This window comes from Fukomys damarensis, unplaced genomic scaffold, assembly GCF_012274545.1.
Source record: "Fukomys damarensis isolate Sample0158 unplaced genomic scaffold, DMR_v1.0_HiC HiC_scaffold_4, whole genome shotgun sequence".
NCBI lineage: Eukaryota > Metazoa > Chordata > Mammalia > Rodentia > Bathyergidae > Fukomys > Fukomys damarensis.
In genome coordinates this window covers 33,490,977-33,512,800 of record NW_022900916.1, presented here as the reverse complement: position 1 = coordinate 33,512,800, position 21,824 = coordinate 33,490,977, and the positions used below count along the sequence as shown (strand labels likewise).

At 37.9% G+C, this 21,824-nt stretch overlaps 1 protein-coding gene across 3 annotated transcripts in view; it reads left to right on the top strand.

Annotated features, from left to right (window-relative positions):
• The window catches only part of Lrguk (leucine rich repeats and guanylate kinase domain containing), a 125,055-nt gene that overhangs the window by 69,927 nt on the left and 33,304 nt on the right, over window positions 1-21,824 (top strand). For 2 of the 3 annotated variants that reach the window (XM_010611736.2, XM_033757659.1), the window contains 3 exons: window positions 2,998-3,111; window positions 5,192-5,393; window positions 7,183-7,278. In XM_010611736.2, coding sequence (XP_010610038.1) covers window positions 2,998-3,111; window positions 5,192-5,393; window positions 7,183-7,278 — 412 coding nt within the window. Of the gene's footprint in view, window positions 1-2,997; window positions 3,112-5,191; window positions 5,394-7,182; window positions 7,279-16,099; window positions 18,290-21,824 lie in introns of those variants that run through there. The other variant, XM_010611735.2, reaches the window with a different exon arrangement.

The window sequence follows — 21,824 nt, the reverse complement described above, 5'->3', positions numbered from 1 at the left end:
CAGCATCACGGAACATTTAAGTGTCATGGAGCATTTAAGCTCTGTGGGTTCCATTAGCTCAGTTCTGGAGAAGCAACACTGTACATAGTGTGTGTTTCCAGGGTGTTTGTACTCACACAGAAGCACTAGGGAGAAAGTCTTACATTCCCTGGGCAGTTTCCCCTCTAATCTTGTCAAAAGCACATCATGGTCATTATAATTTTCTTTCTAAGTGCTCTATTTTGGCAATTAGTTGGATTTATTGAGTTCTCTGGAATTGTCTATTTCTAAAAACCTTAATAGAGAAAGGAGGAGTTATCTTGCTATTACAAAGAACCATTCTGTTAAGATCCTTTAAACAAGATGGGGCACAGTCAGTATGGTATAGCCATAGGCTATAACATTCTTTAGGTTGAAAGACAACTAGCTCCCAAAATTATTAGTTTTTCCTGTTAGACTCTGAGGTATTTTTCTATTGATTGAGTTCACTATTGTTGGGGACTCTGTGCTCCCCTCATGTTCCACACCTTATCAGGTTTGAAATCTGGTTCAGTTCCTAGTCTAAGAAATCACTATGTTTCCGTGTTATATTTAGCCTTGTAGTTTTACACTCTACAGAAATCCCCATGTGTTTCAGAAGTATTCATTTTTGCTGTTTCTGCTAACATATATTACTTAAATTTACTGTAATTTTCTTCTACTTGAATTTTGCCTCTAATCTCTTTTAACATGAGTGAGAATGTTTAAAAAGGAGATAAACTTAGGGTTATAAATTCATGGCATACTGTCAGATGCACCAGTCACACCCACGCACTTAGCTCTCTGTATGTAGATGCTTCTACACACTCACAGCTCCCACCCCGACAGCATGGCCCCCTTCAACAGATACCCTGGCCTAGCATTCCCCAGCCCCTACTGTGGATAGTCACACCTACTGGCGGTGACAAGCACAACATATGGACCTGCACCCTCCCATACCCATGGGTCTCCTCCAACAGATGCCTCACCCAGCCCACAGATTATTCCTGAGTGGCCCACAGACATCTGAACCCTTTTTACAGGCACATATGTGGTCACTTATCCACGGAAATACTCTCTGCCTTGTGGAAGTGAAAGCATAGACCTGGGAACTTTTGAAGTATGACTATTGTTATGTATGGAAATCCACATGCAGCAAGAAATGAAAGTATCGCAGCCAGAACGAGAGGACTACTTCATTTCAATGCTTAACAAATCAAATTAAATGGGATTTTATTTAGATAGATAGATAGATAGATTGATTGATTTCTCCCAATCCTACATCCATCCAAAAAGTGTTTTTGGCATCTACAGAAGAACATCCTTGTATGCAAACATATATCTGAGAAGTAATTCAGATATCTATACATTTTGAAAACAGGGCGTGAGAGTACTAGCCAGGTTTTTCCATGAAAACAGAACCAATAAGGTGTATGCATGAATATAGAAAGAGATAAAAGGACTTAGTTCATCTGGTTATGAAGATTGGCAAGCCGAAATCTGCCTGCCTGCAGCCTTAGGAAAGCAAATGATGCAGGTGAAGTCCAAAAGGTGACCTTTTTGTCCCATGAAGGTCTTCCCCTCATTAGTAAAGCCCACTCACATTGGGGAGGGAACTCTGCTGCACTCTTCACCAATTTAAATGTTAATCTCATCTCCGATGTCCTCCAAGTTGACACATAAAATTAACCATCACACACTGTAAAAGATAAAGCATATATACTTGGAAGGAAAGTTAGATATCTAGAGTTAGGGTTAGGGATCTATCTGTATCTCCACATATATATTTTATATATATGTATATATAAAGAAAAGGAGTCACAGTACTTTTTTCCCAAAGAACAGAGACAGTATGATATTGAAAAAGTAAAATTTTAAGCATTGTTTTGAGTTTGTACCTTTGGAAATCCTGTACATAACAAAAACTTCTTTTGATTTGGGGGGATATACATTTTCCTCATTGCCCATAGGAGACACACCTCGCAGAGACCCAGCCAATCCCAGGAGACATCCTGTGACTCAGGCCCAAAACCTTTCCCATGACAGATAGCCCATCCTCCATCTGCACACATCTCCAGCACACCTGGGCCCAGGAAGATAACAATAGACTCTTACCTGCTTGCTATTCTTCATGATGTTGCTGCCCTTTAGTGAGATTCAATGCAGCCCTAAAGTTCTCACTTCATTATTTGCTTTAAAGTCCTTCATATGAGAATTCACACTTACTAAGGTCATCCACATTTTTATTCCTTCTGTTGTCATCAGCCTTTCAGTTTACATTCGACTTAGTTAATAAATATACTATTGTCAAAGAAAAAATCACAAGCAATTTTGAGATAGGTGTTTTTTCTTGCATGTTTTGCAAGGGAGTACAGCTTCAGAAGAACTGAGCTTCTGGAATACAGAAGGGGTGGTATTTATTATTCAGATGACTATAGGGCAGACAACAATTCTGCTGAATAATATTTGGAGAAGTTTCAATAAAAAGCTATCTTTATGAGGGAAAATCATGGTGAGCCTATTTTTTAAACCTTTGAGGATATCCCTCCAGGAATTAGCCATAATTCACTCTTTATCTTGGAATTCAAGGATTTAGGGGAATAGGATCCTTTTCTAGACTACCTGGGATGTTGACAGAGTGAAATGGTGGAGGCAAAGAGCAGGCTATTAGTTTTACTGTCTCTAATGAAGGTTTGTGGTGCCAGTTTGGTGGAGAGTGGGTAATTCCAATGGTCTGTTGTACAGTAAGCTTCAGTCCTTAAACCTCCTCTAATTTTTTGTCAACAGATTATTTCCACAAACCTATTTTTTGTCAGCTGAGGATTCTGAGTAAATTTCTCTATCACAGTTTGATATTCAATTTCATAACCTTATCATATTGTCATTCTTATAGTTGCTAATATTTGTTAAAAATAAGAGATCAAATTATTTTATTTTACTCATCCTAAATTTCATTATGGCTGCCATTACATGAAAATCTTTGTACTTCTCAAATTCCAGGGGAAATTCATTCTAACATTTAATTATGGCAATTACAGTTATGGATTAAATAGGGACACCGTAGAAGGTATTGCAAGAGATGGTTTAGCAAGCTGTATCCATATGGAAATAGAAGTAAGTGTTTTTTATTCAATTAATTTAGCTCACGCGCGCACATGTGTGTGTGTGTGTGTGTGTGTGTGTGTTTGAAGGTAGATCTACAATTTGTAGGCAGCACAGTAGTAGACACAAAAGAAATGCATACCAAAGTGTTATGAGGTATTACATTTATAATTAGTGTGGGGCTGGCAAGACATGTAAAGAGTTAAGTGGCAGAATTTAGATCACAATTCAAGAAATTGTATATGTAGCGTGAGTAAAGTTGCCATTCAGGATTTATTTTCTTTTGTTTCATCACTAAATTATCAGTTTTCTTTTTACAGCATGGTCTCTGTTTATTTGAGCTGATGTTAGATAAAACCCGAGTTGGGTGCTGTGTGAACCTGGTTCCCTGTCCCTCAGGAGTAGTTGGTCACCCTGTTCCTTTGCTCTTCATGGGAAATGTGTGGGCTGTGCTGTCATGTGACTCCAGTTGCGCATGGTGTTAAATCTTTTATACTTCCAGCAATTTAGACTTGCAAGTCTCAGGAGATTTTTCTCTTTACACCCACCTACCAAAAAAAATCTTCTGAAATTAGAATATAAATACATTTTTTCAAAAATTAAGATCCAGAGTTAAATCATGAATTCTCACTCACTTTTTTACAAGTATATATTGTTATATATGCAGCTTTATAAAATACTTAAAATCTTCAGAGACAGTTTTTTTTCAAATACTTTCCCAGAATATTATAATAACACTTTTATAATAAAGACAATTCAAATAGACCATACTTAAAGAAAATAAAACCTAGGCAAGTCTGGTATTATTTTCCTATTAACTCTAACTCTTTCTGCATTTTCTTCTGTAACTTCACAGAGCAAGAGACTAAATCCTATTCTGCTCCTTGAAATGGTTTAATTCTTCTCTAGTTTCAAATGAACTTATTACATTTCTTCTAGCTTTTAAATCTTTTGTACAAACCTTCTGTTTCTGCAGTTGATTGGTTTTGTATCTTTAAGAGCGGGTTTTGTTTATTTCGACATTAATTAGTTTTTTTAAAAGGACCTATTAGAAAATATTTCTTCCTAGACAAAACAGAAACAAAAACGAATGCATTTTTGAGTGTAGAAACGCTCCATCTTTTTGTGTCTACCTTGTTTCCACTTCAGCAGTTATCTGAGTGATGGCTCCTGTTTTACTTTATTCCTCCTTGAGAGCTTCGCGCTACTCATTTCCAGGAGGTCGAGTCTATAAACCATGTTTTATTCCCCTGGTTCTCTCCAGCTGAAGTATTTCTTCCAAACTGCCCTTATTGTTGACTTTCCCAGAAACTGTTTTAAAAAGAGCTTGTATTTCTTCCTACTGAATTTTTAAAACAAAGATTTTGAGCTTGAGTTAAACTGATGATGATGGAAATGGAATAGAAGGAACTGTGCTTTTACCCATGAGAAAACCGATGTCCAGAGAGCTTGGGGGATCTGTGTAGAGCCTATAGGAATTGGAGAATGGTGGTCACAAACCAAGCTTTCCATATTTGTGGACCAGCAACCTGCATGGCTTCATGCTCTGACCTCCTGGTTAGTAGGTTACCGTGAGTTTGGTCTTCACAATTCTCTGTGGACAGAGGCTATCAGATGTCACTGGAACCAGCCCACCCAGGTTACTGGTTTAGGAACAGGAAGGGTCCCAAGCTGGTCACAGAGGCTCAACAAAGGAGTTTTTTTCCCCTGGTAATATCTCCTTGTGCTCCAGTGATGACATGTGATATACTGAATTGAAATTATTTTTTGGTAATTAAGCAGTACTAGCAGTACTGACAGGAATGTTACCTGTTTTATATCTAGCAGTTTTCTTAACAGTTATATTCATTAGCATGATTAATTAGAAGACAACCAGGAGGAATGAATTCTAATATTTGCAGTGACAATTTAATATTTAATGAAGAAAGAAAAGTAATCCAAGTTTGAAATATTCATAGAAAATAATGGCTAATTCTACAAACAAAATAAATTATTCAGTATAGTATTTATTATACCTGTGTTGTCAGATGTCTCCAAAATGATTTCTAAATCATGTGTCTGTATCCAACTCATCTTTCCTTTAAATACCTAGGGTGTAAGAAGTTTGAAATTTTCCTATTTTGAGCCTCGATATATCTTGGTGGTACCCATGAATAAAGAAAAATATGAGGGATACTTGCGGAGAAAAGGATTATTCAGTCGTGCAGAAGTTGAATTTGCTGTCTCCAGAGTGGACCTTTATGTTAAAATTAATCAGAAATTTCCAGGTTATTTTGATGCAGTAATCAATGCAGGTCAGTAACTCTCAGTAGATATATGGGGTCACTGGATTAAGTTTATTTCGTGGAAATAAAATACTTAAGGGAAAAATATTATTTGAAAAGAGCTGCAAAAGAGGTAAAAAAAAAAGTACACAAGATCTAACTTTCCAATGTTTTAATCGGAGTATTAGCTTTATTATTCTGAAAGATCTTAACTAATAAGACTTAGCATAAAATGGGCCAGGAATAGGTTCTTTCCTTAGGGATATGGTGAGAATAAAGTTAGATAATATATAATTTGAAGTAGACATTTAAATTTTTAGGAAGGCATATGAAACTCAAGCAGTTTTTATCATAATCTACCTATAGTTAAAAACTGAATTACTAAAAATATAACCATAAAAATATCTATATAAAACAAACATTTTCAAAATTTAACTTATAAATGGCTACTTACTTGAAACAATAGTCAGTGGGAGAATTTCTTGGAATATAGAAATTTATACATATTTTAAAACTGTATAATGTTTTATATCCATAAAAAAGAATGAGAAAACATTGTGTATAGATAAGAAATTATCTTTAAATCATATTGGTACTTTAAAATTTCTGATTTATAACCATAGGTATAATATGTTATAATTTATATAAAAAAAGTTTAACTGTATTTTCTTGTACTTCTATAGGAAAATATTACTGGTAGAATTCTCAAAAAAACTAATACCGATTACTTTTTTTGGTCGGGTACTGGAGAGATGAGGGATGATAAGCTGAATCATGAAATTGCTGATATTCAACTTTTTTGACCCATAAAAACAATTTCATACAGTTCAACTTAATACTTTTTGGTCTTTAAAACTTGTTAAAGTATTACATATTCATATTGGATTTTTATTGCTGCATAGAAATGATCATACTTAGTGGTTTAAAATAATACCCATTTGTTAGGGCACAGTTCCGGGTTAGGAGTGTGGTACAGTGTAACTGGGTTCTCTGCTCAGGGTATCAGCAGTTAGCAGGGCTGAGTTCTCCTTTAAAGATTCTAGGGAAAAATCTGTTCTAAAGTTCACTCTTGTTGCAGAATGCAGTTGTAAGGGATACTGTTGGATTGCTTATGCAATATCTCTTACAACTGTCCAGCCCTTGCATATTGTTCTAAAAACTAAAGTTTAAATTTTCATGTTATTGCCTGCTAGATGTGCTGTTCTTTGGTAGAAAATTCCCATTGTCTGTATTCAAGAAGTGCCTGAAATTGATTTGTGTTGGTTTTTAATTCCATCTAATAAATTATATGTTAAAAAAAAAAAGAATGCAGTTGTAGGACCAATGGCCCTGTTTCCTTGTTGCCTCTCTGCCGAAGGTTGCCTTTAGTCCATAGACACCACTCCCGAGGTTTTATTGTCTAACCAGTTACTCACTGCACAGCCAGTCCTCTTTGTGCTTTGAGTCTCTGACTTTGACTTCTGCTAACAGCTAGAGAAAACCCTGTCCTTCTATGCAGCTCATGTGATAGAGTGAACTCAGATAATTTCCCTGTTAACTAGCTCAAACTCTTTAGTAACCTTATTTGCATCTGCAAAAATCCCATATAATGTAACATAGTCACAGCAGTAACATCTCATTAGCTCCTCGGGATCTCTGCCTATGCTTAAGGGCAGAAGATTATACAAAGGTAAAACGTTATTTGGGTGATCTTAATTTTGCCTGCCACTGTATTCATAAAATTAAATGTAGTGATCAAATCAGGACCACCAGCAGTTGGACATGGAGTGTATTTTGACATGATCCCATTGCATTAAAATAAATCTTTCATTTACTGTAGATGATTTGGATGTTGCCTATGAAAAGCTAAGTCAGCTCATTAGGGAATACCTGGGATTGGCTGAAGAACCTGCCAAAGGTCTGGCTCCAACTACAGGTACTATCCCATTTCCCTTGTGCCAGGAATTTTTTTTTCATGGAAAAAATGCCAATCTGTGAGTTATTTGAGTACATATCAGCCAAAGTAGAGATAGTTTTAACTCTTTAACAACTATTCTTCTGGGGTGATCGTTCACACAAACAAACCATATGAATCAGCCCTGTAGACCTGTCTGTAACCACTTGTCTCCATGGCTATAATGGAGTTCATGGGACTGTCCTTCAGAGACATGTGGGGCAATCCCTTGGAAGGGTGCAGTCGATAGGGTTGCCTTGTGGTTTAGAACTCAGCCTTCCAGAAGCTTATTCCCTTACAGGGAAGAGGTGTGTGGTTCTATTCATCAGGTTTAGATTTAGTCAGGAGCATTCATTCCTCTCTTCTTTGAATCGCTCTTTCCTCAAAATGTTGCACTGCAGCCAGATAACCAGATAAAGCACACTGGCTGGATAATGCTGGTGCTGACGCCCGAATTCTCTTGGGTAAATATCTTATCTGCTGTGAGTTTGAGTTTTCTTTCCTGCTAAATGGACTTCTGGCTACCCCTGTTCTCACCTAATGGATCAGGAGCAGCAAATGATGTAGAATATGAGTGCATCCCATTGTAATCTAGGATTTCTAGGCTTAGAATTTCAGTATATAAGTATTTTTTTAAACTGATATATTTGTATTTTAGTAGTGCATGTTCGCAGTACATGATTGCAGTTATCATGGGGAGTTTGTACATGTACATAATGCATCTTGATTCTTTTTTTTTTGTCCCTTTTCCCTCCCATCCCTTCCTGCTCCTTCCAACTCTTAATCCTCTTCCCATTTGAAAAAGCTCTATTCCCAATTTGTTCTTTGATTCTCTTTTTTAAAATCCTTTTTCCCTTCCTCCCCATCCCCATCTCATGTTCCCCTTCCCACTTTAAAAAAATTTGCCTACTTCCTATTATCTAACCTTTACTTTGCTCTTAACTTATATTTTGGGTTTCTCATATAAGAGAAACCATGTGATATTTAAAGTTTTATGTCTGATTTATTTCCCTTAACATGATGGTCTCGAGGTACATTCATTTACCTACAAATGCCTCAGGTTTATCTTTCCTTATGGCAGAATAGTACTCCATTGTGTATAAATGTCATATTTTTATTTATCACTCATCTGTTGAGGGATATATAGGCTGTTTCCAAGACTTAGCTATTATAAATTATGCTGCTATAAACACAGGTATGCATGTATTACTGTAATATGATGACTTTAACATGGGAAGATTGCTAGAAGAGAAATAGCTGGGTCAAATGGAATTTCTAGTTAGTTTTTTGAGGAATCTCCATACTGATATCCATAGTGGTTGTACTAGTTTACATTTCAATCAATAATATAGAAGGGCTTCTTTTTCCTTTACGACCTCACCAGCATTTGTTATTATTTGATTTCTTCGTGATAGCCATTCTTTCTGGAGTAAGATAATATCTCATTGTTGTTTTAATTTGCATTTCTCTAATATCCAATGATATTGAACATTGTTTTGATGTATTTGTTGGCTATCTGTACTTCTGAGAAGTGACTACTTCAGTTGTCCATCTTTTTGATTGGGTCTTTTATTTTGGCAGGATCTAATTTTTGGAGTTCTTTACATATTCTAAATGTTAGCCCTTTGTCTGAGGAGTAGCTAGAAATTTTTTTTCCCATTCTGTAGGTTGTCTCTTCACTCTCTTAGTAGTTTCCTTTGATGTGGAGAAGCTTTTTAATTTGATATGAGCCCATTTGTTAATTCTTGGTATTATTTCTTGTGCCATTAGGGTTCTGCTGAGAAAGTTTATGTATGCCTCTGTGTTCAAGATTTTTACTTATTTTATCTTTCCAGCAGATTGTTTCTGTCTTAACATTTAGATATTTGATTTATTTTGATTTTAGTTTAATACATGGTGAGTTATGTGAATCTAGACTCAATCTTCTGCGTGTGGATATCTAGTTTTCCTAGCACCATTTATTTAAAGAAACTATCATTCATGTAGTTCATGTTTTTGGCCCCTTGTAGAAGATCAAATAGTTGAATGTGTCTAGGGTTCTTTCTGCTTTCTCTGTTCTGTTCTACTGAGCCACATGTCTGTTTTTGTGCCACTGCCATGCTATTTTCATTACTGCAGCTTTATAATATAATTTCAAATATGGGATTGCAAAGCCTCCTATGTTGCTATTGTTACCCAGACATGATTTTGCTATTCAAAGTTTCTTCTGGTTCCATATTGATTTTTGGATTGTTTTCTTTAGAACTTTGAGGAATGCTATTGGTATTTTAACTGGGATTACATTAAATCTATGTATCAGTTTTGGAAGCTATTTTGACTATACTGATTCTGCCTATACAAGAACATGGGAAATCTTTCCATTTTCTGATTTCCTCTTCATTGTGCTTTTTCAGAGTGAGGTAAGTTTTATCAGAGAGATCTTTCACATCCTTGGTCAGGTTAATGCCTAAGCATTTAATTTCTCTTGATGCTAATTTGAATAGTATTGTTTTCCTAATTTCTTTCTCAATGAGTTCATTATTAATATATAGGAATGCTATTGCTTTTTGTGTGTTAATTTTGTATTCTGCTGTATTGCTGGACTTGGTTATTAATTCTAGGAGTCTTTCAGTGGAAATTTTTAGATCTTGTAAGTACAGTATCATAATCATCTGCAAATAATGATACTTTGACTTCTGCTTTTTCTATACATGTCCCTTTTATTTCTTTCTCTTGCTTGATTGCTGTAGCTAGCGTTTCAAGGACTATGTTAAAAAAAGAGTGGTGGTAGTGCACATCCTTGTCTTGTTCCTGATTTTAGAAGGAAAATTTTCAGTTTTTCCCCATTTAATATGATGTTGGTAGTGAGTTTGTCATAAATGCCATTTATCAGATTGAGATAAGGTCCTTCTATACCTATTTTCTTCAGTTTTAATAATGAATGGATGTTGAATTTTGTCAAAGGCTTTTTCTATCAGTTCCGTGTATTGTGATTTCAGTTCTTGCTTCTGTTTATGTAAATGAATTACATTTATTGATGTGTATATGTTGAACTATTCTTGCAACCCTGGAATAAAACCTACTTGGTCATGTGTGTGATCTTTTGGATAATTTGTTGTATTCTGTTTGCCAGTATCTCATTGAGGATTTTTGCATCTATGTTTATTAGAGAGATTGGCCTCAGAGTTCTTTTTTGGTTAGATTCTTGTCTGGTTTTGGAATCATGGTAATGCCAGCTTCCAGGAATGACTTTTCATTTCATTGAAGAGTTTCAGGAATATTGGTGCTATAGCTCTCTAAAATTCAGTAGTAAATTCATCAGGTCCTGGGCTTTTCTTAGTTGGTAGGGTTTTATTACTGTTTAAATTTTATTTCCTGTTAATGGATCACTCGAGATTTTTAAGTCTTCTTGGCTTAGTTTTGGTAATTCATATGTATGTAGGAATCTCTCCATTTCTTCTTAATTCTCTAATTTATTGCTATACAGGTTCATGAAGTAGTTGGTAGTAATATTCTGGATTTTACCAGTGTCCATTGTGATTTTGCCTTTCTCATTTCTAATTGCACTGATTTGTGCCTTTTCTTTCCTTTTTTAAAATAAGATTGGCTAAAGGTTTATCTATGTTGTTTATTTTTTCAAAGAACCAGCTCTTTGACTCATTGATTCTTTGTATTTGTATTAAAATGTTTCTCCAAATTTACGTCACACTTACTAAAATGGCTGCTAAAGAAAAGTATAACAAGACAACAGAAAATGACAAGTATTGGTAAGGATGTGCACTGTTTGGGGGAATGTGGTACAGCTGCTATGGAAAATAGTATGGTACTTCCTCAAAAAATCAAAAGTGATACTACATATGGCTTAGCATTTCCACTCTAGACACATACTAAAAGAACTGAAGGCAAGATCTTGAAGAGACAGTTACATCCCTGTATTCATAGCAGCATTATTTACATTAGCCAAAATACGTGTCCAATCTCAGTGTCCACTGAGTGAATGAATAAGGTAACATTCCATTTCAAAACAATGGAACGTTATTCAATCTTAGAAAGAAATCCTGACATATGCTGCAACATGGATGGACCTTGAAGAACTCACTCGAAGTGAAATAAGCCAATCCAGAAAAATAAAAATGGCAAATGCTTTCCGATTCCACATAGGTGAGGTACTTCACATAGTCAAACTCATAGACATAGAAAGAAGGGTATTTGCCAGTGGCAGGGGGAGGGTGAGAAAAGAACATTATTGTTTATTGGGTGCAGAGTTTCATTTTGGAAAGATCTCTGGAGATGGATGATGGTGATGGTTGTACAACAGTGTGAATGTATGTATGCCATTCATCTGTATGCTTTAAATGGTATCTTTTATGCGTATTTCACTACAATAAAAACGTCCCCAGTGGACTGAACTCTATTCACACTTTGCAAAATATGAGCATTACACTCTTGCTGCTTTGTTGATCCGATGCAACTTTGTAGTTTAGTTTTTGTGACTGTTCAAATATGATTTTGTTTACTCAGTTGGATTCTGGGAGACTGAGAGAGACCAGGTCATAATTTTGCCAAAGTTTAAGCCAACTATGCTATTTTTCAATTTTTTGCACACTTTTGCTAGGTCAAGTGCCCTTAGTATTTTGGAATGAGATTAGTGTGAAAGTGGTAAAAAAAAAATCAACAGAAAATGACTGAGAATTTCTTTCTGTGTATGTCTCATAAGAGATTAAGTGACCAAGGTATAACCTGCCAACTAGAAAGTACCTGAAGAAAGTTCAACATGTCTAAAAGTCGGCATTATGGACGTGTCAGTGTATCTGTTCAACCCCGCTCTGATTCTCTACACCAAGCACAATTCTTTACAAAGCTATGGCTATTGATTAGAATAGAGCAGTGTACCTAATGAGGGTTCCATGGTTGCATAGAACTTTCTCTTGAGGAAATCTGGCTCCCTATGCTTTAATTCTTTGCTATCTAAGCAACCTTCTGATCTTTAATTTGGTCCTCTGAGTGGATCTGCCCCTGTGGGAACTGTACCATACGTTAGAACAGCCTACCCTACTCCCTGAGCCTAACCTACCTCCCATTGTAAATCAATAAGTTGGTGTGCTGGCTTTTACATCAACCTCCCGTGGTTTTGAATAAACATGCATCAGTTCCCAGAGCTCAACTAGTTTGAGTAGCTGAGAATGTGGATTTCTGAATCAGTGTCTCTGAATAGAGATGCATGAGCAAGACTCAGCTTTAACAGATAGAAGAAACTCCATCTCTTTATTTTGTATCTTTCTTTATTCTACAACAATCAGGAATATTGACTATTGGATGCATTTGCCATTTGGCAAATTAATAATGTGTGCATAGGAAAATGGACTTCCATTTTAAGAGTATAATAAAACTTTATTTATATGGACTAATTAGGTTAGGGCTATCTGATTTAATGAAAGATATGAATTATAGAATTATAAAGTTTATAACTCTCAGATACATTTACTAACTGAACCTGAGCCATCTAGTTATTAACTAATAGAATTCCAGCTTGAAAAGTAGATGGGAAGGATTGCAGTTAATATATCAAATACTAACTTCATTAGACCTTTGCTTTCCTGGCAGGCTTAATATTTTGGAAAATAACATGTTTTCTTAAGCTAAACACTTAGCATTAGTTATTAGTTAAGTGAGTATTTAAAATATCCCAGAGAAACATAGTGCTTAGTATTATGTTTTTAATGGTGACTCTAATGAGTTTCAGGATGGAAATCTGTTGTGGCAGGTGTGTGTATATGTGTGATATTTATAGGTTCAGCACAAGAGAATGAAAATAGGGCCCAACCATAATTACCTTAAAAAAAGTCAAGTCTCCCTGGAAAGGGGCACAGGACCCACAGGGCCACTGTTCTGGGTTTGGCTGGTTTCTTGCTTGCTCCTTTGCTTCTACTCCAAACTGGGTCACTCAGATATGAAGTTCTATGATTTAGGTATATTTACCCAAATACTTTATAGTACTTACATAAGTGAATCTCCTCAAAATAAAAAGCAACAATTTTAATATAGTGGAATTGTTTTATGTAAAGAGTTCAGCTCTCCAAGGGGAGAAATAAAAAATATTTTTAATTCTCTGAAAAACCATTTGGCCTAGCAATGAGAAACCAAATGGAAAATATGATACCTTGCTTTTATACTTTAAATCTAGCCAGTAATCACTAATTTGATTCAAGAAATGATTTTAAAAACCATCTTTTTCTTAAAAATAGAAAACTGAATATTACAGGACATCATTAGCCTTTCAGAGTTGAGGTTTTCCCCAGTTGTATTAAGCCATCTGTGTGTTTAGGCTTTGATACAAACACTTTTTATGGCCAGCAGAATCATCTTTCTGAAAGAGATAATTTTATGTCAAAACAAAGTAAAGATAATTCCCAAATATTTGAAATTAAGACAAATAGTTTTATCCTTAGTAATTATATGTTGCTAGTTTGTAACTGAGAATACAATGCAACTGTAATTTCTACTATTAACAGTGAGAATAGAAAAAGGGATAAAACTAAGCCCCAAGGCCTATCACTTCTGAGTACAAGCATCTGTCAGCCTAAATCCAGAATGTGAACCTTCACCAGTGGACACATTAATTGAATTTTCATTTAATGAATGTATAAAATAGCTTTAGGCACAGAGTGATGTTAAACTAAGGAGATCATTAGATGTACTATTAAAGTACATAGCAATTTAGGTATGGGATTGTCTTATTTTTTCGCCTATAGTAATATAGGTAGCATTTGTTTCTAAAGCATGAAGATCTAAAAAAGAAAATCCCAACTAAATAATATAATTTCTATAAAATAAAGAAAAACATCACTATTTTCACAACTGAGTGTTAAGAGATGTCTTTCTCTCCCTTTGTCTCTAGACAACCTATTTCTGGGATAGTTTGTGCTTTCAATAAAGATTTTAGAAAGCCATCGCCCTGAGTTCTTGCTGTAAAGATCATGAAGTGAAATTATATTTGCAAATCATTGTTCAGAATTCTGACTAATGGTAAAAAAATGATGATATTAATGTTAAGGCAAACAGAGGAAAATTGAACACTTACTAGCCCCTACAGTGGTGCCCTTAATAAAAGGCACAATATCATTTGGCAAATTATATGTGTTGATAAATAGTGAAAGTAGGAAAATCACTGTGTCTGTGGGAAATGAAAGAGATTAAGGGGAAAAAACCTTCATCTTTGGGTTTCATTCTTCTTGTATTTTTCTATCTTTAAATTGTAAAAAAAAGTACATATATACACATAAATATATATATAAATGTATACATATACAGAAACATATACATACATGTGTGTATTTGCATGTCTATACCTATTATATGTATTACTATTTGTCATTTCAGCTATATTAAATGTATAATTCAGTGGCATCAATTATATTCTCAATATTTTATAACCATCACCACTATGTATTTGTACAGTCTTTCATTATCCAAAAACAAGAACTGTGTGCCCATTAAATAATAAATCCCCCTAATGCTTGATAACCTCTAATCTATTTTTTGTTGTCTGTGAATTTGCCTAGTTGAGATGTTTTCACTAATTTATGACTTACTTTAACCTTGATTCTTACCTAATTCTTAACCATTTTAGTTTATACTTGTTATACAAACTTGGAAGATAAGAATGATAAGCAGGGCATATGCCCAGGAACTCTACCAAGAAGGCTGCTCTTCCTTGTTCTCACTCTCCTCTCCCTCCGAGAGGACATTTGGTGTGGCTGGATGCAGGGAGGGTCCAGACTAGGAGTCTCAGGGTAAACTCAGAGTAGTGCTAGTCTATTTTCTTTCAGGGAAGGGGGAATGGTTGCTAGGAGTGTAGTTTGCTGCTGGGGATGGACCACTTTGGGGTCTCCTCAGAGGTCTTCTTTGGTTTGGAATCTCTGAGCATCAGGTCTCCTCCAAAATGAGCTGAGATGCATTTCTTCGAGGCTAATCCAGACTGGTGTGCCACATCTGATAACTTGACATTTAGCTGTGTTTGGGGGGCTGGGTTAGGATGATAATTAGGTCACCAACCTATATCAGGACTTCTATCATAAGCAAATTATGTCCATGAAACCAGTCAGTCTGAAAACTCGTTCTCGTGGTGACAGGAGGAAGCGATGCTTCTCTGCAGTGTCACCATCACTAGTGGCCTCAGAGACCCATCTCTGAAGCCAGAGTAGACAGTGGGGAAGGGGAGACCTGGGGTTCAGAGTGGGGATGGGTGGTAGCTGCACAAACTGTAGGTTCTCAGGAGCAGCTTCTTTGAGCCACACTGCCTTGTGATTTCACGGGACCCATTCTTTCCTCCCTTCTTCACTCATTACTTATTGAATTCCTGCTGAGCTCCACACCCTTTACTAAGCATTGGTAAACAGGCATCACTCCTCATAGAGTTCAGAGATTACTTAAGAGGACCACTATAACTGAGAAAACAAGAGGGATCTCATCTGGCTTAGATGCCCATCTTCTAATTTTTACAGTCAAAAACAGCATTAATCTGTAAAGTGGTGAAAATTTAAAATCGCATTCATATGAAAAATTTCCTCAGTACCCACAGACAGTCCCACACACTTGGGTCTATGCATGTTTTAAGTTGACTAAAATTGTTCTGAGGTCTATTAAGTAAAAGAATTATGGGTAATTATTATCCCAGGGAGAAGGGAAGGTTATGTTCTCTTATGTGTGATTTTATTCTTTTTAATTTAAGGATCTACATGCCTCACAAAAGGGAAATAAGTTTTTAGTAATTAATTTCTAGACAGTTAAGACTGCATTTAGCTAACTTGTTTTTATATTAAAGCAGGAGCCCCCTCTAGCAAGAAGACTGCCTCTGGGGTACCAGCACACCTGGTTCCCTCCCCTAGGCGCCTGGCGAAACTGCAAGCAGATGGCCAGATAACCGAGCATCTTTCTGGGCAGGTTCATATAAAGGTCCCAGAAAATCAAGAGCTGGCCCAGGAGGGAGAAACCCAGAAGAAAGAGCTGTCTCCCAGTAGCCTCATCTCTTCAGAGCCCACCCATCTTCCCAGCTCACCAGCACTTGGTATTCCTCAGCAGACCCTGGACGTATCCCAACACCCAGTGGAAGAGGGAGCTCAACAGTCAGATCTTTCTCCAAAAATAACAACCACTGAGACAGATGTCTCTGAAAGCAAGGCCCAGCCCTCGGAGGTGGAAGCAGATGGAGGAGAGCAGTCATCTATTACCACTTCCCACGTGCTGCCTCAACACCCTGACCCTCCTCCACCCTATGGGCCTCATTCACACCAGGATGAGGAATCAGGAGAGGCCAAGGTAGCTCCCAGCAGTCCTCCCCCATCTGAACCTTCACACGGCCCAGCTTCTCTCAGCCCTCAGAAAATCCAGGATGTAGAAACTGAGTCCTCCAAACCCACGCCCAGCAGTTCCCACCAGGATCTTCCAGAAGATGCTTCCCACCCCGACTCGATGAAGAAACTTGGTGGAGGCTCTCAACCACCTCTGAAGGAGGAAACCCCCCAGGCAGGAGCAGCCCGGGTCAGTACTCCTTTCCCGGAACTGCCACCTCCCCAAGACTCATCCACGCACACAAAAGAGACCCAGGACAAGGAACACCCAGTGGCTTTGCTTTCCAGAAGACGGCTGGCTCCTACCAGGCTGCCCCAGCCTCGGACCCTTGCACCCCTCCAGAGCAGGAGGCCCACCCCCAAGCTCCTCTCACCCAGCAGGGAAGAGGCTGCTGGAACATGCTCAGATCAAGCCATGACTCCTTCTCCCAGGCCTCTCCCCACTCAGGAAGCAGACTCCGGTAAGCTTCCTGCCATCAGTCCTCCCCATGCCAAACTTCCCCCAAATCTGAGCTCCCACACCACCCACACCCCTCAAGAGGCCCAGGAAGAAAAAGTCAGTGAGGTAAGACTCCCTCTTATCAGTCCCTCTGTCCAGGACCAAGCGCCACAGCACATCCCCAACACATCCCAGGAGGATGCTCCCACTGTCAGGCTCCCTAGAATTCCTACTCCTTTCACCGAACCACAGCTACCTGGAACTACAGAAGCTCACTCTGATCCAAAGCCTGCAAAGGAAAGGAAAGCTCCCAAAGCAGGCCATCCCTCCAGCAAGAAAATCCCAGATATGCAGGCTTCCCCTCAAAGCCAAAAGCCCATGCCGCAGAAAGGAGCTAGGAAAAAAAAACTCCCTCTCCAAAGAGACACAACTAAAGGCCCAGCACATCTGAGTAAGGCACCATCTGGAGGCAAACAGATGCTACTGCAACCGGAGTCTCCTAGCGAACCAGCTCCCACAAAGGTGCCTGACCATCCCAATCCCAGCCCTTCTCTAAGCCCCCAGGGGAACGAGAGTCAACAAGTCCACATGCCAGGAATTTCTGAGCTACCCCACACTGAGCCACAGCCCAAAGACCTCCAGTCACAGGAAGAGAAAAGGGAAAAAACACATCATTCCAGAAAAAAGACCCAGACTAACCTGCCCCCAAGTGAATCCAAAAAAGGACCATCTTTGAAAAGAGAGATTTCTCAAGGATTATCTAAAGAAAATGAAACTGCCCTCAGTGGTGAACAGCCAATTCAAGAGGGTCTGCCTGCTCAAAAAAGACCCCTACAGAGTGAAAAGGACCCCACAGAGTCAGTACAAGGCCATCCTTCTCCTGTGGAACATGCAGGAAAGAGAGACCAGGTCCACAACAGGGAAAAGTCTCAGAAGAGAGAAACTGTGTTGGAACCACCAGAGAAAAAGAGTGTGTCCCACAAAGGCACTAGTCGGATCAGAGAGAGCTCTGTCCAAAGGGATAGTGCACCTGCTTCCAAGCCACAGACCAAAGATAAACAGACCCGCAAAAATGGGGGCACAGCACAGGACAAAAGCATTGCTGTTTCCCAAGGTCAGGTGTCAGCCAAGGAGCAGGGCAGCCGGATGGGACGACTGCGAGCCAGGGGCAGTCAGAGCACCAAAGTGTGACCCCCGCCATGGAGCTGCCAGGTTAAAGTCTGTTACCCCACAACTGAAAAACTATGATGAGGGTGCTCTGAGCCACACATTGGCTTCCTCTGTAACCACAGGTCACCTCAGTGAGAGGGGCCAGTCTATGATGGCCAGCCAGCCGGAGAGAGTCTTTGCCCTTTCATTTCACCATTGTGGTGGGAAAAACAGTCCTTTCAGAGAGAGGCAGCAGCAGGGGAGACAGTGAGGTCAATTGCTGCCAACCAACAAGGCGATCCTGAAGGCTAATACCAGCAAGGAGCCTTTATATCCAGAGACAAATAAATTCCAACAGCAGCTCCAGCTCTGGCTGGAGCAGAGCCAAATTGCCATTATGTTTTACATTCGGAACATTCATTTCTAGATTAGAAAATGTTCTCATGCCTCTCACATTATTGAGGGGCCCTGAACCAACAGAACTATGAAAAAGTTCTGTTTCCAGAGATTACCAACCTATGGTTAATTTGCTCCCCACAGGGAGGAGATTACATCTTTGCATGCAGGGCTCTGATCAAGTGCTTCAGCTCCGCATTGGCCTATGTTACCTGGAACTTCCTTTTGTTTGAAATGTATTTCAGAATGAATACCTTCCTTCTCTCTTCGAACAGGAATCTCATATAAATTGGCCTGTGCCTCCATTACGCCAAACCATTTGGTTGAATGAGTTGGAAAAATTAATGGGGGAAAAATTCAGGTGAATCAGTTTTTCATTTATCTATTCATGTCTATTCTGTTCTGTTTCTGGCAAATGACCAGAGACCAGCTGGGGCCAGCGCATGTAAATCTGTTAGAAGGACGTGGAGTATTTTGCATAACCATACTTTGGGGAGGGTAAGGATGCAGCAGATTCTCAGGGAGATAAAGAACCAAATACTGAACATCGCCAAGATTCTTATATTTTGCAGGACTCTTGTCATCTTCCAGATTCTTGTCTAGGTCTTGCATCATTTCTTGTATCTGTTTCTTCCCACTACATTGGCTTCATTCTTTGAACTACAAATGACCTTGTATCTTGTTTCTATTCATGGCAGGGAACATGGCCACCAACAGATCTCAAGTTTATAGATGGATTTATTTCTGGCAATTCTCACTACTATAAAGGGTCTAATTGGAATGTTCCTTCGTCCTTAGATTTAAAAAAAACACAAACAAAAACAAAAAAATGAGGAAAGACTGATTGGCCTAGCTTACATCATGTCTTCATTTGTAAATCAATCTACTGTGGCCAGGTCATAGTTACTTCTTGATATAATTCATTGGTTCTGTTCCTGTGAATGGAGACTACATCTCAGAAAAGAGAATAATTGTGAACAAAACAGCCAACCCGCAATTCTGCTCATAAGGAGTTATGTCTATTGCAAATTTGCTGTGTATATAGTCAACATGCTAATCTGCGTTTGGCTTTCTGTATTTTTAAAATCTAACTGATGACTAAATGACTGTATGGATGCATCTTGTCTTATATAAATGATGTATGTCCACAAAAAGCTGTATGAATAGCAAATGTTACTTCAAGTGCAATAGAGGGAATATCTAGGACATGGGAATTATCATATAAATAATTTCTTTTAACTATGTATTGTTGGTAATCTTCCTTTGATTTGTTTTATCCAAAATAAAAGTTATAGGGTGATTTTTAAAAGCATGCCACAACCATGTTTATTAGGTCATTAATACAGTGCATTTACTGAGCATTTCCTGTGTGCTATTCTGTGATGTTTGCTGGATACAGTAGAATGATAGAGACCCTTCAAGGGAGACAAAGAGGTTAATGATGCTGCCAAGTAATTAGAGCACCTGGAGACCCCACAGCATGTTAAGGTAATATTTGGCATCCTACAGACAATAAAACTCATTTATTTACTTTTCCAAACTGTCTTAAGGATACCCATGAAGGACACCGAATCCAACCTGGTATAGGAGAATTGTCAACTGAGAATTGTCAATTGTTCAAACGAGTCTTCAGGTTGCAGACCTGCTCAGCTTCAGACAAATGGGGAGATAACTTTCTTTTAGAAGAGGGAACAGCATATACCTAAGTAAACACAGAAGTACAAGCAGCTGTCATGTTGTGAGCACCCAAATGCCAGGAGAGTTGTAGGTCTGTGTAGATCCAAAGGGCCATGCTAACGAGGTTAGAAACTTGATCTTGTAACAGTGAAGGATTCCTGAATGGTTAAATTTGTATCTTAGAGGCATCTTTCTGGAGGTGATGTAAGGAACAAAGAAAGTTAAGGAGGGCAACTGGAGGCAAGAATGGCTGGCATGCTATGGCAGTAGTTGGTAAGGCAGTGGCTGCAGGAAGTTCAAATCCTAGATTGGATGTGCCTAGCTTGGATGTGGGAGAGGGGGAAATATGAGCTTGTAGGGACACATTAGAAGTGCCCTTGCCTTACTTAGACGAACTTTAGAAATTTATTTTCTTTGGCATCTGTGTTTGAGGTATTTGGACTTGCATTTTTATTAGTGTTAAATGGGAAGCACTAAGTAGATTTTTCATCTGATTCAGTGGAAACTCACACACCCCTCACCCCTTTATCTGGCATTCGTAAGGCTAATAGTTTTTGTTTGTGTCTCTATTTTGATAAATCATAAATTATTGTGAAATTCAGTGCAGCTGAACAACATTTTTTTTGTAGTCCAAGGAAGTAAGTCGAAGAGACTGTTAACCTGCCTCTGATGAGAGGATTTTATTGATGTTACTGATGGATGTAAGGGAAATTTCTAATCTTCAATGTAGAATGTAGATATTTAAAAATTACCATTTCTCATCTACATTAACAGGCAAAGTTCATATCAGTTTTGCTTAACATGTTTCTTAACAAAGTGGTCTTTAGAGGGAAAATACATTGTGGATTTAAAGTCACAATATTAACAATATTGTCTTCAGCTTCGGAGAGACGTCTGGCACCTACTATTAAAGTCAATAGAGACAGCAGTTCCACCAGGTATCACAGCCTTCTTCAAATATTTAATAACCTAAATCAATTATTTTCAAAATCTTAAAGGATAATCGGAGAAAGGCCTGATTAAGTGATTCACAAAGGAGGAAGTGAAAATGTCCAGTAAATATGTTGAAAAGTATTTAACCTCATTATGTGAGAACTTAATAGACTTGTATTTTTGAAACCAAGTTGGCAAAAATGAAAACAGATTAATGTCTACGTTAGTGAGGTTTCTGTGTCATCAGTTGGAAAGTACATTGGCACACTTTTGGGCAGTTTTCCAGTATCTGTCAAAGACTCGAAACTGTATATTTTTAATCTAGTGGTTTTAAAACCAGCAATTATCATGAGGAAATCATTATGTGCAAGGATGTACATACCAATTTTTTATATAAAAAATCTCAAAATAATCTAGTCATCTAATGAGAATTTAAAAATAAGTTATGGTACAGCCATATGCTAGGGTTCTATGTTATCATTTTAATTATGTTTAGGATATTTTCTTAGATATAATAAGGAGAAAGTAGGTTAAGGAGGTATAGACAGTATGGCTCTAATTGTTAGCTCGGGGTTGCTAGTTTATGGATGATTTTCATTTTCTCA